This window comes from Bos taurus, chromosome 3 (genome assembly GCF_002263795.3).
Source record: "Bos taurus isolate L1 Dominette 01449 registration number 42190680 breed Hereford chromosome 3, ARS-UCD2.0, whole genome shotgun sequence".
Lineage (NCBI taxonomy): Eukaryota > Metazoa > Chordata > Mammalia > Artiodactyla > Bovidae > Bos > Bos taurus.
Window position 1 is genome coordinate 20,636,680 of NC_037330.1, and position 17,117 is coordinate 20,653,796.

General features: G+C 39.6%; 1 protein-coding gene across 2 annotated transcripts in view; it reads left to right on the top strand.

Annotated features, from left to right (window-relative positions):
• OTUD7B (OTU deubiquitinase 7B) overlaps positions 1 to 17,117 on the top strand; it is a 59,903-nt gene that overhangs the window by 25,116 nt on the left and 17,670 nt on the right. Inside the window, exons 1-5 of one of the 2 annotated variants that reach the window (XM_059884587.1) lie at positions 4,624 to 6,357; positions 7,203 to 7,352; positions 11,290 to 11,478; positions 13,374 to 13,601; positions 14,960 to 15,061. In XM_059884587.1, the coding sequence (XP_059740570.1) occupies positions 7,268 to 7,352; positions 11,290 to 11,478; positions 13,374 to 13,601; positions 14,960 to 15,061 (604 nt within the window). In that variant the 5' untranslated portion in view covers positions 4,624 to 6,357; positions 7,203 to 7,267. Of the gene's footprint in view, positions 1 to 4,623; positions 6,358 to 7,202; positions 7,353 to 11,289; positions 11,479 to 13,373; positions 13,602 to 14,959; positions 15,062 to 17,117 lie in introns of those variants that run through there. The other variant, NM_001144093.1, reaches the window with a different exon arrangement.

Sequence of the window (17,117 nt, forward strand, 5' to 3'; positions counted from 1 at the left end):
CCCCCAGTGTTTCTCCCTATTATAATCACAGTTGTTTGTGAAATTTTGTGTGTTTTTCCTCTATACTAGAAGCTTTGTGAAGATAGAGATTACATCTAGTTCATGGTTATGTTCCTAATCCTGACCATAGTGCCTAGCCCAGAGTAGGCACTCCATTAATTTTTGTTGAATTAATGAATAAGATGAATTGAAGAATTGGATGGTTTAGTCTTGAGGCAAAGATGTTCTGAGGTGAGATAGCAGGTTTAGTAGTAGAGAGAAACAGCTGGAGGGGAATGAGGTTGTAGCCAGAGTAAGATGTTGGGAGTTGAAGATTTAGAGGTAGAATGGTTTCAGGGCATGGTGGGTCTGAATTGCTGAGGTACAGATGAAGATCTTGGCATTTGATGAGTTTATGAAACTTTAAGGCAGAAATGCTGGATAGATTTTGCAGGTGGGTATTGAAATTGTTCAGGAGGGTGATAGGATTTGAACTGAGGAGAATATAAGGCAGAGTCATGAGTCATTAATAAACATGAGAGATGGGCACAGCACTTTCCTGTGGTGAAAGAATATAATGGCTAAAAATCAGTGCAGTTCTGGGAACCAGTAATGACTGTCCCTAAAGGTGGCACTAGTGGTAAAGAACCCACTTACCAAAGCAGGAGACATAAGAGACAGGGGTTTGATCCCTGGGTTGGGAAGGTCCCCTGGAGGAGGAAATGGCAACCCACTCCAGTATTCTTGCCCGAAAAATCCCATGGAGAGAAGAGCTTGGTGGGCTACAGCCTGTAGAGTCACAGAGTCAGACACGACTGAAGTGACTTAGCAGACACACTTGGAAGCAGTATGGTACAGTAGAGAGAGCATGTGTTCAAAATGTCTGGGTTCAGATTTTGGGTAACCCACCTGACTTTTCAAGCCTTATTCCTTTCTGTGTAAACTGGGAATAATAAGCCTGCTGCAGGAGTTTTGTTGTTAATGAATAAGAAGTGTTTTTGAAAGTGCTTAATATTAACTTGTTATTCTTTTTAAATTATCTATTTATTTTTAGCTACATGCAGGCTTCTCTCTCTAGTTGCATCAAGTTGGGGCTGCTCTCTGGTTTTGTTGCACGGGCTTCTCATTGTGGTGACTTCTGTGGTTGCAAAGCACAGGCTTCAGTAGTTGCGGCTTGCGGATTCTAGAGCTCGGGCTCAGTAGTTGTGGCACACAAGCCTAGTTGCTCCAGAGCATGTGGGATCTTCCCTGGTCAGGGATTAAACCCATGTCCCCTGCACTGACAGGTAAATTCTTAACCGCTAGACCACCAGGGAAGCCCTGACTTATTTTCTTGGTTACTATCCTCACTTCAAGAGAGCATGGAAGTGGAAGTAGGGATGAGAAGCAAAGATAGTAGCAGAAGTGAACTTTGAACAAGGTACGTGTCTTCATTTATTCTACTTGTTGAGTTTGTAATATAGGGTTGGCATAATCGTTTATGCATGAATACAGGTAATAGCAAGTACTGATATAAGGAAGAATTTTGTAAAAGAAAAAAAAGAGGCCACTGGTTGGCTCATGATAACATTCTAGTGTTGACCTACAACAAATTTTTATGGAAAGAAATGCTTTATATAATCATTTTCCATGAAAATTCCATCATTTCTGGAAGTAGATTTTACTGTTCTGGAGAAGAGATCAAGCACCATTATGTTAAAGAGAGAGGAAGGCTGGTGATTTAGTTAAGAAAAGCATTTTCTAACAATTAGAGCTGTCCAACAATAAAATGGACATTGTAGCAAAGAAATGAGTCTCCATCAGAACTTGTACTCTTGTGGAGATAGGATGATTTATCTGTCAAAGATGCAGTAGAAGGATTCTTGCGTGGAGGCTGACATTGGATTACATTATTGCTTCAGTCCCTTTTTGCTGAAGAAGTTCAGCTTCATGTTTCAACTTGAAAACTTCCTTTAACTTGTAGTAAATGTTAGTGATTTCTCCACTAACTGGGAAAGTTAGAAGAGTTGCTTACCAGTCCAGATCAATAATTTTAAAACTATGGGCGATTCATCCAAGAATTGGCTTCACAGGTGGCACAGTGGTAACGAATCTGCCTGCCAATGCAGGAGATGAAAGAGACGCAGGTTTGATCTTTGGGTCAGGAAGATTCCCTGGAGTAGGAAATGGCAACCTGCTCCAGTATTCTTGCCTGAAAAATTCCATGGACAGAGGAACCTAGCGGGCTACAGACCATGAGGTCATAAAGATTGGACATGACTGAGTGAGCACTAACGAGCACACAGAGTCCTTCTGATTGGAAGACTGGAGGATTTGACTCTGATTTAGATTTGTCAAAACACCATTCAATCAACAAATATTTGAGTGCCTCTTCTGTTTCATTTGAGAGTTTGAAAGCCAGCGTTTTCTTTTTTTCCTTTCTGTGTGCCGAGAGCCAAGGACTGTGAGTCTTCGTCATCACCTAGTCCCATTTGGAATTTGAGAAGTCCCATTTGGATAGTCCCATTTGGAATTTGAGAAGCTCAAGCCAGGTGTTGGAAATGGTGAAAAAAAGGCTGCAGTCCTCACCTGTTGGGTAGGGTGAGGGTGGAGTCCATGGCATGTACCTTGGAGACATCAAATGTAAGAATGTGCTGCCAAGAAGTTTGGTTTAGTGCTTTGAATCTTTGAGCAAGTCATTCTAGATAATGTTGGACCTTGAAATTATTTTTAAAAACTGTATTTGGAAAAGACTGACCTGCTGTGTTGGCATGTGAGGTCTAAGATGCCATGATGTTGATGGTTTTCATTGGCTTCTCTCACTCAGAAGCCTCTGTTGGCTTGGAAATTGCCTATGAACCTGTGGCTTAATCAGCTTCACTCTTCTGTTGGGCACCTTTTTGTTGATTGTTAAGGAAATAGCATCTCACTCCAGTATGCTTGCCTGGAGAATCCCATGAGCAGAGAAGCCTGGCAGGCTACTGTCTAGAGGATTGCAAGAGTCGAACACGACTTAGTGACTAAACCACCACCACCATTTGTGTTGTGTATTTCCTACATTGTTTCAGAAAGTTACTAAAGTGGCTTTACCTAGTTCCTTTACTTTTTTTTTTAAGAGATAAAGTTGAAATTCATTTTGCAGGTATGCTCTTGGTTTTGGATTATTCATGTGTTTTAAGTTATTTGGACTGCTACCATCTCCTGTGACCTAAGATGGTGTGTGTGTAAAATGGGCTTGAGGAAAGAATCTTGTCTGTATTAGAAGAGGGGGAAACCACTCATTCACCTGTGAATTTTGAAGTAATTCAGTTCTTAAGCATTTTATCTAAGGAACTAATTTATTTAGTAACTTAGCATTTTGAATTTGAGGTTCAGTTCAGTTCAGTCACTCAAGTCATATCTGACTCTGACCCCATGGACTGCAGCACGCCAGGCCTCCATGTCCATCACCAACTCCCGGAGTCCACCCAAACTCATGTCCGTTGTGTCAGTGATGCCATCCAACCATCTCATCCTCTGTTGTCCCCTTCTCCTCCTGCCCTCAATCGTTCCCAGCATCAGGGTCTTTTCAAATGAGTCAGCTCTTCGCATCAGCTGGCCAAAGTATTGGAGTTTCAGTTCCAGCATCAGTCCTTCCAATGAACACCCAGGACTGATCTCCTTTAGGATGGACTGGTTGGATCTCCTTGCAGTCCAAGGGACTCTCAAGAGTCTTCTCCAACACCACAGTTCAAAAGCATCAATTCTTCTTCACTCAGCTTTCTTTATAGTCCAACTCTCACATCCATACACAACTACTGGAAAAACCATAGCTTTGACTAGATGGACCTTTGTTGGCAAAGTAACGTCTCTGCTTTCTAATATGCTGTCTAGGTTAGTCATAACTTTTCTTCCAAGGAGTAAGCGTTTTTTTAATTTTATGACTGCAATCACCATCTGCAGTGATTTTGGAGCCCCTAAAAATAAAGTCTCTCACTGTTTGCATTGTTTCGCCATCTATTTGCCATGAAGTGATGGGACCGGATGCCATGATCTTCATTTTCTGAATGTTGAGCTTTAAGCCAATTTTTTAACTCTCCTCTTTCACTTTCATCAAGAGGCTCTTGAGTTCTTCCTCACTTTCTGCGGGTGGTGTCATCTGCATGTCTGAGGTTATTGATATTTCTCCTGGCAATTTTGATTCCACCTTGTGCTTCATCCAGCCCAGCGTTTCTCATGATGTACTCTGCATATAAGTTAAATAAGCAGGGTGACAATATACAGCCTTGACCTATTTGGAACCAGTCTGTTGTTCCATGTCCAGTTCTAACTGTTGCTTCCTGACCTGCATACAGGTTTCTCAGGAGGCAGGTCAGGTGGTCTGGTATTCCCATCTCCTTCAGAATTTTCAACAGTTTATTGTGATCCACAGAGTCAAAGGCTTTGGCATAGTCAATAAAGCATAAATAGATATATTTCTGGAACTCTCTTGCTTTTTTGATGATCCAGCAGATGTTGGCAATTTGATCTCTGGTTCCTCTGCCTTTTCTAAAACCAGCTTGAACACCTGGAAGCTCACGGTTCACGTATTGCTGAAGCCTGGCTTGGAGAATTTTGAGCATTTCTTTACTAGTGTGTGAGATGAGTGCAATTGTGTGGTAGTTTGAGCATTCTTTGGCATTGCCTTTCTTTGGGATTGGAATGAAAACTGATCTTTTCTAGTCCTGTGAGTTTTCCAAATTTTCTGGCCTATTGAGTGCAGCACTTTCACAGCATCATCTTTTAGGATTTGAAATAGCTCAACTGGAATTTCATCACCTCCACTAGCTTTGTTTGTAGTGATGCTTCCTAAGGCCCACTTGACTTCACATTACAGGATGTCTGGCTCTAGGTGAGTGATCACACCATCGTAATTATCTGGGTTGTGAAGCTCTTTTTTGTATAGTTCTTCTGTGTATTCTTGCCACCTCTTTTTAGTATCTTCTGCTTCTGTTAGCTCCATACCATTTCTGTCCTTTATTGATCCTATCTTTGCATGAAATGGTCCCTTGGTATGTCTGATTTTCTTGAAGAGGTCTCTAGTCTTTCCCATTCTATTGTTTTCCTCTATTTCTTTGCACTGATCACTGAAGAATGCTTTCTTATGTCTCCTTGTTATTTGGAAGTCTGCATTCAAATGGGTATATCTTTCCTTTTCTCCTTTGCTTTTTGCTTCTCTTCTTTTCACGGCCAAAAGTTCTTTATGTATTGTCATAATTTCTGACAATTGTGATATTGAAATGGAAGTAAATTAGACATTGATAATAAGCAGAGCAAAAGAGAATGTAAGGATCATAATTTATGAAGCTTTAGGGAACTGAAGTTATTTTTTTTAAACCCAGAAATGATCTTAGAAGTCATCAAATCCAAGTCTAGGATATACAAGAGGCAACTGAGACCCTGTAAGTTATTTGACCAAAGTCACCTAGCTAATATATATAGGTGTAAGTAAAAGTCATATGATATGAGGGTGGTAGAAATAATGACAGTATGTTAACGTCTCTTTAGAAAGGAGAGTTTGTAAAACTTTGAGAGATGGATTGAGACTGGGACAGACCATTAGAGAGGGGTGATGTGAAAGGTGAAGTACCCTTGACTTTCTGATCTGAATTTTAAACCTGGAATTGATTGGTTTGGTGGTGGCTGATGCAGAGGTTCAGTTAGTCATTTAATCATTTATTCATCAGGCATTTATTGACTGTCTACAATATTTACAATATTGTAGATTCTGAGCTAGATGTTGGGGCTACAGATATGAATTAAACATTTCTTTCTACTCCTGGACTTCTTGGCCTCTTGGAACAGAACCAGAAAGAATACTTTCTATTTTGTCATGTCTCTCCCTCTCAAAAAAAAAAAAAAATCCTGTGTGAAGTTATTAAGTTAGTGGCCTACTGGTTTTATGACCTACAAATCACTGCTGTTTCTTTGTCTTACTGTTTCTATGGAATGCAGAAAATTAGGATCTGATCACACCAATAAGTAAGCTGTGTCTTGGGGTCTGGGGAGGTGTGATGAGAAAGTACCTGAGAATCATCCTTAGCGTTTAGGTTGTTTAGAAGGAGATGTTTCTGGAGAGACAGTCACCTGAGCCACCCTGCTACCCTTGGGAACTCCACTTTTGGCATTTCCCCTAGAGCAGGGGATTGCTGGGTGTGGTGGGGCAGGTATGTGCCTGGTGGCTTTATGAACAAGCCCTCTTCTGCAGAGAACTGTAAACCTGTCTGAAGCGGCAAATTTTGGTGAGAAGTTGTTCTTCTCTTGGTTATTGCTTCCTCAGCTGGGACTGCTAACTTCAGAGGAATGTGGATTGGTGCCAGGCTGATGGGTCAGGGACATAGTTCCTGCCAAAGTCAAGTCTGAAGAAGAGACCTTTTTCAGGTGAACTTACTTGGCAGTCATTTGTCCTGATTGGAGAAAAAGCATGTTTCCTGGGTTCATGAAATTAGTGGACAAAGATTGACCTTTGTTAGGAACTCTTGGCATCTCTACCCTGCTTTGCGTAATTGCAGAGTGCTTTATTTTGAGTAGTTTCAGATATCCGTTTGCTCCTCCCATTTCCTCAGCTAGCATGAGAATACTAGTCAACTTGAAAGTTATTCAGTGTGTAGTATCATTGATTCAGCAAATATTTACTGAGGGCTGGGTGCCAAGGGGTACATGCTGGGGATATGTTAATGAATAAGACACACAAGCTCTGTACTTTCAAGAAACTTGTGTATTGGAGGAGGCGGCTAGACAGCAGCTAATTAAAATAATTTCAAAATATATTGAGTGCCTGAAAAGAAATAAACCAAGTGCTATGTTAGGGGATAGCACAGGTGGGAAGTTCTTCAGGATGTGAGTCCGCTGCTGCCTTCCATTAGTTTGCACAAGCAAACTGAGGAATAGAAATGGCATACTCTAGAATGGCAGAGGAGGAGCGTTATATAGGGGAAATGGTGAACTGTATGTAATGAATGGATGATAACTAGACTTGTGATGGTGATCACTGTAGTGTTTATGGATGTTGAACTATATTGCTGGGCACCTGAAATTTATGTAATAAAAGGGAAAACAACTAACGTTAATAAGGAGTTAGGAAACCATATTACTCTTTATAGTAAATTCAGCTGAAATGAATGAGCTGGAATAGTTTCCCCATTTGGTTAGGAAGCTTCTGATACTGGGCTGTGATCATCCCATTCCACTGTGCGTCAGGCCTTATGTGTTTATTTCCTCCTCAGGTGGAGGCTTGACTTTTGATCTATGTCCTCCCTACATCAGCTGCTTGAAAGTACTGAATGATCACATGACCCTGGACATGGATGCTGTCCTGTCGGATTTTGTCCGTTCCACAGGAGCAGAACCAGGATTGGCCCGAGATCTTCTGGAAGGTAAGGAGTCTTTGGGGGAGAATGAGAAGAGAGACAGTAAAACGTGCTATTTATTGTTAGGATAATTTGGAATGTAAGGTGACCAGAAAGATACTTCATGTATGGTAGGCCTTACATTTAAGTTACTTCTAATAATCTAGTTTGTGTGTGACCCCCCATAATTTTAAAATGTAAAATTCCTTTTTCACCTTGAATTTTTGGGTAGCTTTTCACCACTGTCAATTTATGCTTAGGTAATACAAGTGAAATTTGAGATTAGTCCACTAAAAGCATAATTTTAGGTCTGTAAGACTTCCTTTTTATATATAAATGGCTTGGATTTTCATATTTGGGATCATCCATATTTGTTTTTTTCTTTCCTTTCCTAACTTATATGGATCATTCTGTATAGAGTGGATTAATTTAATGTTTTCGTTTTGCTGCTTTTGTTTACTTATATCTGTATATACACACGGAAGTGTGAATATTCTAAATTTTAAGATCATTTAGGCTTGGCATCATTTCAGCAGGATTCTTTGTTTGGAGTCATAGTTAACAGATGCTTTTTGATGATGAAAATACATAATGACACAGTTAGGAAAAAAAAAATGACAAAGTTAGGTAAACATGTTGGGGGATGGGCCAGTTCTTAGTATACACAGGTAATTTTTTAGATTGTCAGTCCTTAGTAAGGTGTGGCAGTTTGACATTTACTTAGCTACCTGTGAGACTAGTGTTGATTTAGAAATGGAAGATCAGGGTTTAAATGGCTTTGCCTTTAATTTACATTTGCAGTTTCATCTCCTACTACTGTTTGCCACAGTGCCTGTGCTCCAGCCAGGCCTGACTTGTCACCTTTTCCTGATGATATTAAATTGTCTCGTAAGTCTGCGTGTCCCTTCGTTCATTATTCTCCTGAAATTCTCATCCTTCTAGATTCAACTCATATGCCTTCGCTTCCACTTGTAGCATGTGTTGAACACTTCTATGTGTTTAGGATGTGTGAGCTACTTGAAACATTTTATTCTAACAACCATTCTGCAAAATAGGTTTTATTTTTCCAGTATTCCAGTTTTAAAAAACCTGAGGTCCAAGAAGTGAAGGAGAGTTTGAACCTATGTGATCTGGTTTCAGAGTTGGGCTCTTAACAAGTATGTTACAAGTTAATGTTTGCATGCTGTCTCTCTGTTGCACACACATCCATGTACACACACATTCATGCTATGAAAGAAAAGTTGAGGGTGCTGTGGAAGTTTAAGAGAGAAACCTAATTTAGATATAGAGTGCAGAAAGGCTTTTTCTGAAGAAGTGACATGTGAACTGAACCCAAAAGGGTGCATAGGAATAGCAAGACAAAGTAGCTTATACAGGGGCCCTAAAGTGAAAGAGTTTGGCACTGATATTGATTGAGATAGGAAGAGTAGTACAAGAAAGTGGTAGGTAGCTGGTTAGGTAAGTGGGAAGCGGGATACAGAGAGCCTTTGTAGGCTATGGTAAGGGTTGTGCATTTCAGGGTATGTTCAGTGGGAAGCTGGTGAAGAATTTTGATCAGGGGAGTGAAATGACTGGATTTAAGTCTTTGAACAGGATACTGATTAAAGATACTGGAACTGACTGGAAGGTGGCCAAAAATGAAGTGGTAAAGTCAGTTAAGAATATTGTCATAGTTCAGGTGAGTGATGATGGTGACTTGGATTACAACAAAGTGAGAAGTGGGTGGATTTAAGACGTAATTTAGAAAGGGAACCAAAGGACCTGATCCTCATTTTCTGTCTCTTCCTGTCTCTCGCTTTTTCCTTTGAAAGTTAACTCCGGTTATAGTGTAAAGAACAATTTATAGGGGGTAGGGACTAGCAGTAAAGAGACCAGAGAGCCACCTCCCGGGAGGCCAAAGACCGGGTGACAATATGAGGACTTGAATTGGGGCAGTGATGATAAAAATGGACAAGAAAGAATAGATTTGAGAGAGATTTTAGGGGTACAAACAACCCTGAGAATTGAAGAGTGAGGGAAGAGGAAAAGTAGGGACTGAGGAATGGTGAAGAGCTAAAACGACTATAGTTTCTGGCCTGGAGGGGTTGAGATGCCATTCTTGATTCAGGGAATACAGAAGAAGGAAAAGAATTAAGCTTTAGGAGGGAAGATGATGGACATTCAGTTTTAGTCATATTGACTGTTAGGAGGACTTGATTTTAAGCAGTTTATTTTTTGTTTGTTTGTTTGTTTGTTTTTTTATTTTAAGCAGTTTAGCAGGCAGTTGGAAATAATGATCCAGTGCTCAAGACAGATCATTTATTCATTCATTGGTGCAGGACAAAAGTCCTCCATTCTCCAACAGATATTTATTGAGTACCTATTATGTGCCAAGTTCTAGATGCTTGAACAAAACAAAACAAACAAAAATCTCGGCCTTTACATTCTAGAATAAGAGTCAATAAACATGATAACCAAGTAAATTGTAAAGTACTATATTATAAAGCGTTAGGTGCTACAAAAAATGATCTCGAATAGTGAGGCAGGTTGTGATTTTTAATTGGGTAGTCAGGGTAGGCCTTATTAAGTTATTAAGAGTGTGACATTTGAGCAAATACCTGAAGGAGTTAAGGAATTGACTGTGTAGACATAATGGAGATAGAGCCTTCTAGACAGTGGGACTAGTTGGTGAAAGGCTGTAAGTGGGAGCAGTCTTAGCAAGTTTCTGGGACCAGCAAAGAGGCCAGTATGACTGATGCAGAGTGAGCAAAAGGAGTTAGAGCAAATGGTGAGTCTGATGGTTCAGAAGTAAATTCATCCAGCATGGATGATTAATACGGCTTAACTGGAGAATTATAATTACAACAAGAAGCGTAACAGCAATGGCAGTAAATACATGTATAATGCTTTCTGTGGCCAAGCTATGCCAAGCTGTGTTTTAAGTGCTTTCAATTAATTTAATCTTCATAACAGCTCTATGTGGAATCATCTCTACTTTCATAGCCAGGGAGCTTGAAGCACAGAGGAAAGATTAGAAAAGTAGGCCAGGTCATAGAAAGCCTTGAATGTCAAACAAAAGAGCCTAAGCTTTATTCCGTAGGCAGTGGTGTATGCCACTAAAAAAAAATTTGATTATGGAACTAAAACGATCAGAATTGTTCTATAGAGAGATTAATCTCATGGGACCCTTCAGAATAGATTGGAGGTGGGCACTAGGTGATACAGGAATTGAATTAAGGTGATGACGAATGAAACAGAGCAGAAGGAAGTGTGAACAGTTATGCAACATGTTATTTATTGGCTAGTTTAACTGGAGAAAGCAATTTAAAAAGTCTGTGGTAGCAGATCTATCATTTGAGTCTACTGTTAGTCCCTCCCCTCTATAATTTGTTCTTTACACTACAACCAGAGGTAACTTTGAAAGGAAAAAGTGTAGTGATTCTTAAGTTTGAGGGAATTAACAATTCCCTTGGATAGCCTGATGGCAGCTATCAGCTCTTTCTTTAGAAAAATGCACATACCTATAACTTTGTGTACAACTTCAGGTGACTTAGGACACCCCAGAGCACATCTAGGCCCAGAACTCTCTGGATCTCAGAACTAGGAGACCTGGCTTGTGTCCTGCTGAGGCCCTGGTGCAAACTAGCTGTGACTTTGGGCAAGTAACTCTACTTCTTAAGACTTCCTTTGTCTGTAAAATGACATTACTAGGTCTCCAAGGGCCTTTTCAGTTTAGAGAGACCAGTGTTCTGTGCTCATGGAGCTTTCTTAGAAAACAAACAGCAAATAAATAAAGAAGTTGTGGTATTCCAGACTGAAATGTGTTGAAGGAAATTAGAGTAGGGGAAGGAAAAGGAAGACTGGAGTGTACATGAATATATGCTTGCTAGTTTTGGTAAGATGCTTAGAATGATGGTTCTGTGTCTTTCCTCAATTTTCCTGTACTCTCAGCACCCAATTCACTTTTTGTTTTGTATCCTGACAGGAAAGAATTGGGATGTGAGTGCCGCCCTCAGTGATTTCGAGCAGCTACGTCAGGTCCATGCTGGGAACCTGCCCCAACCCTTTAGTGAAGGGGGTGGTGGCTCCAGGACCCCTGAGAAAGGGTTTTCTGATCGAGAGTCTACTCGTCCTCCCCGGCCCATTCTACAGCGGCAGGATGACATCATTCAAGGTACTGGGGTGCTGAGGGCCGTTTCTGTATATGAAATAGAAAGGAAGTGAGATGGCTGCTAACCAGAGAATTTCGTGATTCTTTGGAAATGATTCCTTTCTTCTCCCACCTCCCCAGTCAAATGATCAGAGGTGAACTCAGTCCTCCAGCTGCTGGAACCCCTCATTGTTTGTATCTGGAGTACTGTCCAGATTAAAAGCCTTCTTCAGATACTATGAGAGAGAAGAAGGGTAACAATCTCATTGTCAAGATAAAGTACACAGAAAGAATTCAAAGGATCACTATCACCTACTCTTTTGGAGGGCATTTTGTTAATGTTTATTACTATCTGTCAAATTTTTCTAATGCATGTATACTCTGTCTCAGCAATTTTGTTTCTGGGAAGATTTTATCATGTGTATGTGTGTGTATCTGTGTGTGTGTATCCTTTTAAATAAATACATACATAATTCATAAGTAGACAGACAGGTAGTGTAAAGCTTGAAAGTTAAAGCTTGAAAACAACTTTTAATACCCATTAGTAAAGGAGTGGTTAAATAAATGGTAATCATCCATATTGTGGAATACTTTGCAGCCATTAGAAAGAATTAAGTAGAATGTGATGGAACTTGTTTAGAAAAATCTCTTTACTGAGAAAGGTAAGATGCAAAACAGTATAATATATCCCTGTTTATGTTTTAAAAATTATTATAAAAGCTATGTGCACATCTATGTGCATAAAAAAATTGTACAAGGATACAGAAAGTCCCCTTTAGGGAGGGGATCAGGAATTTTGAATGACAGGGAGATTTCTTTTTAACACTTGAAACCTTTTGGTAGTATTTTTTATTTTTTACATGGGCATGTGGTACTTTTAAAACACCTTAAAAAAGAACTTAAAAAACAACATCACTATAGAATAGTGTTAGACTGACTCTTTACTTACTTTGTGCATCATCCCTGGCAAATATTGGATTAAAATCTGCTACTCAATATGATTTTTAGGTCTTTTGATAGTCTTTATATAACTTAGGCCATGCAAATGAATTGTAATACTATACTGAGTAAGTTACGATCACAATGGAATATCTGCTGGAGAATTATAAGTGCCATGTATTCAAAACAGATTACATAATTTGGGGGGGGGGCACTGTCTATATTACTGCCTTCCTCTGTTAAGTAAGAATTGACTATATTGTAAATTCCTGATAAATATATCAAGAAAAATTGTAGTAAATTGTGTAAATAAATGTTATTGATGGTAGATAAGAAAGTTCCTGAATGTGTAAGATTTGTCATTAATTCTTTTTTAAAAAATTTGTTTAATTTTTTAAATAAATTTTATTAAAAAATTTTTTTTGTTTATTTTTAATTGGAGGATAATTGCTTTACAATGTTGTGTTGGGTTTTGCTGTACAATGTGAATCAGCTATAAGTATACATATGTCATTAGTTTTCTATAATGGAAATCCTTTTTCTACATTCTCCAAGACCCTGAAAATTATCAGCAAGATTTTTTGACTCAGTCTGTTGATAGCCAAATGGAATTCTGTTTCCCTTATTCCCTCTTCCTCTCACCAAACAATGACCAAGTTGCCAAATGAATAGGTCCCTATTATGTTGTGAAATGGAAGCAGAAGACAGTGTCATGGGGAGAAGAAGTTCAGGCAAATTCCAAAAAGGGTAGAAAGAGGAATGTATATTTGGTGCTAATGTGAGTGCCTGAGAAAATGCCACTTTCTATATTTCACAATTATATTTGGCATGAGAAAGAGGGTCGTGAAATTTGGTAGCCAGTTCGACTTACAGTTTTTCCCTGAGTGGAAACCTTGTCAAGAGGTAACCATCACCACATGAATGGAAAGTTCTTTGAGTGGGTTTTGTATGTTCTAAGGTGACTCCATTTCTCATTGCAGAAAAACGCCTGTCTAGGGGCATCTCCCACGCCAGCTCCAGCATTGTTTCCCTGGCCCGGTCCCATGTCTCCTCCAATGGTGGGGGTGGGGGGAGCAGTGAGCACCCCCTGGAAATGCCCATCTGTGCCTTCCAGCTTCCAGATCTCACTGTGTACAATGAAGACTTTCGCAGCTTCATAGAGAGAGACCTCATCGAGCAGTCCATGCTGGTTGCCTTGGAGCAGGCAGGTCAGTGAGCGCGTCCTTCCCGCTGTACCTCCACCCCTCTGCCGAGGGGCCAGGCTTGACCAGCAGCTTCCAGTCTAAGCCTGTGATCTGATTGATGGCAGTCAAACTCAGTGGTCAGTCAGAGAGACGTGTACTGAGCTACGCGTCTTCAAGTTAAAGAAAGGACACAAACAGGACACTTGGCTCTGGAAATTTCCTGTTTGATGGAAGGGAAACTGGATACACATGTGAAAGGCCTAGGAATCAATACCTAAAAATTAGTACATAAAAAAAAAATACAAGTGAATTATAATTGGCTCTGAAGCACCTTGTGAACAGAAAGAACCAATGTTGTAGATGATACATAGTGGTGATTAACTAAGTCACATTTATTTATATAAACTTTTCCCCAAAGATTTATTTACCTTTACAATTATGTTTGTCTTAAATTATTGTTAAAATTAGTTGGTATAATGGATGAGGCAGCTGGGATTTCTGGGAAACCTAGTCGGGTATTAACTCCCATGGCAGGTCTGGGGGATGGGAGTTGGCATGGAAAGGAAACCCTTATTTTTCATTTTGTACCCTTCCATACTAATCATGCACATCTATTTATAATTTTTAAGTAGTTAGTCATTTGTCTGGTATGATTATAGGCCAGTTTTTCTTTCAGTAGACTTTTCAGTAATTGAAGAACATTTTTAAGCATCATTCATACAATATTTTCTTTATGTAAGTAACAGGTCAACAATTGTAGGATGACTACAGAACTGAGACTCATTTTCTTAGGTGTTTAAGTACTTTATTTTATTGCTCATGTCTTTAAAATCATACCACATGCATGCTGACTTGCTTACTGTCATATATGATACTTGCATGACACTTGGAGTATATGTGTTGGGTTGATTTTCTTTTACTGATGATCTATTTGTGCTGATCTTTATTGCAGTCTATGACCTTGGCCCCATCATCCATCCCAGAGTTGTTCAGTCTTAGCACTACTGACATCTAAGACCAGATTATTCTTTGTTGTGTGAGCTGCCTTGTGTATTGTGTTTAGCAGCCTTCCTGGCCTCTACTTACTCGATGCCAGTAACATCCCGCTCACCATTTGGGACAACCAAACATTTCAGGATGTTGCCATATGTCCCTTTGGGGACAAAATTGGCCCCACTTAAGAACCTCTAATGTAACCAGTTATACTCACCAGATTTTGATGAATCAGATATAAGTGAAGAAGATACACAGAGTAATAGAGTGGTGGTTTGATTCTAGGTAGGCTTTCTAGAAGAGGCAAGCTTGGAGTCTTGTATTAGAAGTAAAAAAGTAGAGAGCTTAATGGATAATCTGCTCATCTCCCTTTCCTCATGTTTCTGTAGGGCGTTTGAACTGGTGGGTGAGTGTGGACCCCACCTGTCAAAGGCTCCTTCCTTTGGCAACTACTGGAGATGGAAACTGCCTCCTGCACGCAGCCTCTCTTGGTGAGTCATGAGAATGGCCCTTCATTCCCTCACAGATAGGAAGCAATAGTTAAATCTCATGTGAAGGACTTGAGCCAACCAACCTTGATCTTAGAAGTGATGGCTCAGAGCAAGGTGTATGTATGTGTGTGTGCTGGTGCAGGAGAAGATAAAAGAACCTTGTCCTGGTTGTTCACTTTTGTTGAGAAATTGTATGGAGAGCACGGGATTTAGCACAAGTCCCACTCTGAGAATTGACCCCTAAAAGTAATGAATAGCAGAAAGCAAGTAGTATACTGTTTGTGTATATATATAATTCTACTTAATATTCATTCTTTTGGTATATAAAAAAGATATGTTTTCATCAGACCCCTATGAGACTTGTTTATTTTGATATTAATTTTTAATGAACCTTTATTTAATGTACCTTTTTAATTTTTACTTAGAGGATAATTGCTTTACAATATTGTATTGGTTTCTGCCATACATCAACATGAATCAGTCATAGGTATATGTATGTCTCCTCCCTCTTGAACCTCCCTCCCACCTGCCACCCCGTCCCAGCCCTCTAGGTTATGTATGTCTAATCTGGAATAATGTATTTTTCTTTCTTTTTTTTTCACTTCCAGTTGTACTGATATAATTGAAATACAGCACTGTATGTTTTAAGATATACAGTATAGTGATTTGACCTGCATACATTATGAGATGATTACAGTAAATTTAGTGAACATCCATCATCTCATACAAAATTAAAGAAATAGAAAAAAAAATTATTTTTTCCTCATGATGATAACTTCTAGGATTTACTGTCTTAACTTTCATGTATAATGTACAGCAGTGTTAATTATATGTATCATGTTGTACATTACATCCTAAGTGCTCAGTAGTCTTAGTCTTGTATATATGGAACTTTGTACCTTTTAACTACCTTCATCCAGTTCTCCCTGCTCCCACCCCCTGCCCTTGGTAACCACAAATCTGATGTCTTTTTCTGTGAGTTTGTTTTTGAAGTATAATTGACCCTATGCTGCTGCTGCTGCTAAGTCACTTCAGTCATGTCCGACTCTGTGCGACCCCATAGACAGCAGCCCACCAGGCTCCCCCGTCCCTGGGATTCTCCAGGCAAGAACACTGGAGTGGGTTGCCATTTCCTTCTCCAGTGCATGAAAGTGAAAAGTGAAAGTGAAGTCACTCAGTCATGTCCGACTCTTAGCGACCTCATGGACTGCAGCCCACCAGGCTGCTCCATCCATGGGACTTTCCAGTCAGGAGTCCTGGAGTGGGGTGCCACTGCCTTCTCCATAATTGACCTATAACACTGTTATACCCTGGCACACAGTGTGGTGATTCAAATATTTCTGTATATTTCAAAATAATCACTGTGTTAAGTCTGGTTACTGTCTGTCACCATACAAAGATATTAATTATTGACTTGTTTACTTTAAATTGTTATGTCTATTTAAAATTCAGTATATTATTTGCCTTAGTTTTTTAAAAAAAGTCCCCATTTTCCAACCATTCCTCAAACTTTGATGCTGATTGCCATGTGCCAGACCCATCTTGTCTGCTGCTACTCTGTGTTTTATTTACTTTTTAGCTTTAAAAAAAAATTGAGCCATGTAGCTTACAGGATTTTAGTTCCCCAGCAAGGAATTGAAGCCAGGCTCTCAGCAATGAGAGTCTGGGGCAGTGAAAATATGGAGTTCTTAACCACTGGACTGCCAGCAAATTTCTACTCTGTATTTTAATTTGTTAGACTTGGTATCAAGAGTAAAGGCTTTCTGGGACTTCCCTGTTTGCCCAGTGGTTAAAGACTTCCTCCCAATGCAGGGGGTACAGGTTTGATCCCTGGATGGGGAGCTAAGATCCCACATGCATCATGGCCAAAAAACCAAAACAAAACAGAAGCAATGTTGTAAGGAGTTCAATAAAGACTTAAAAAAGTCTTCTTGTCAGGAGTTTGTAGGATGTGGTCTATTCTCTGCTTTTAGGCTCTCAAAAGTTTCTGAGCCTCTACAGTAGGAACATCTTTTCTTTCCTGATTACCTTTCTGCTGAATTATAGCAGGAGTTTC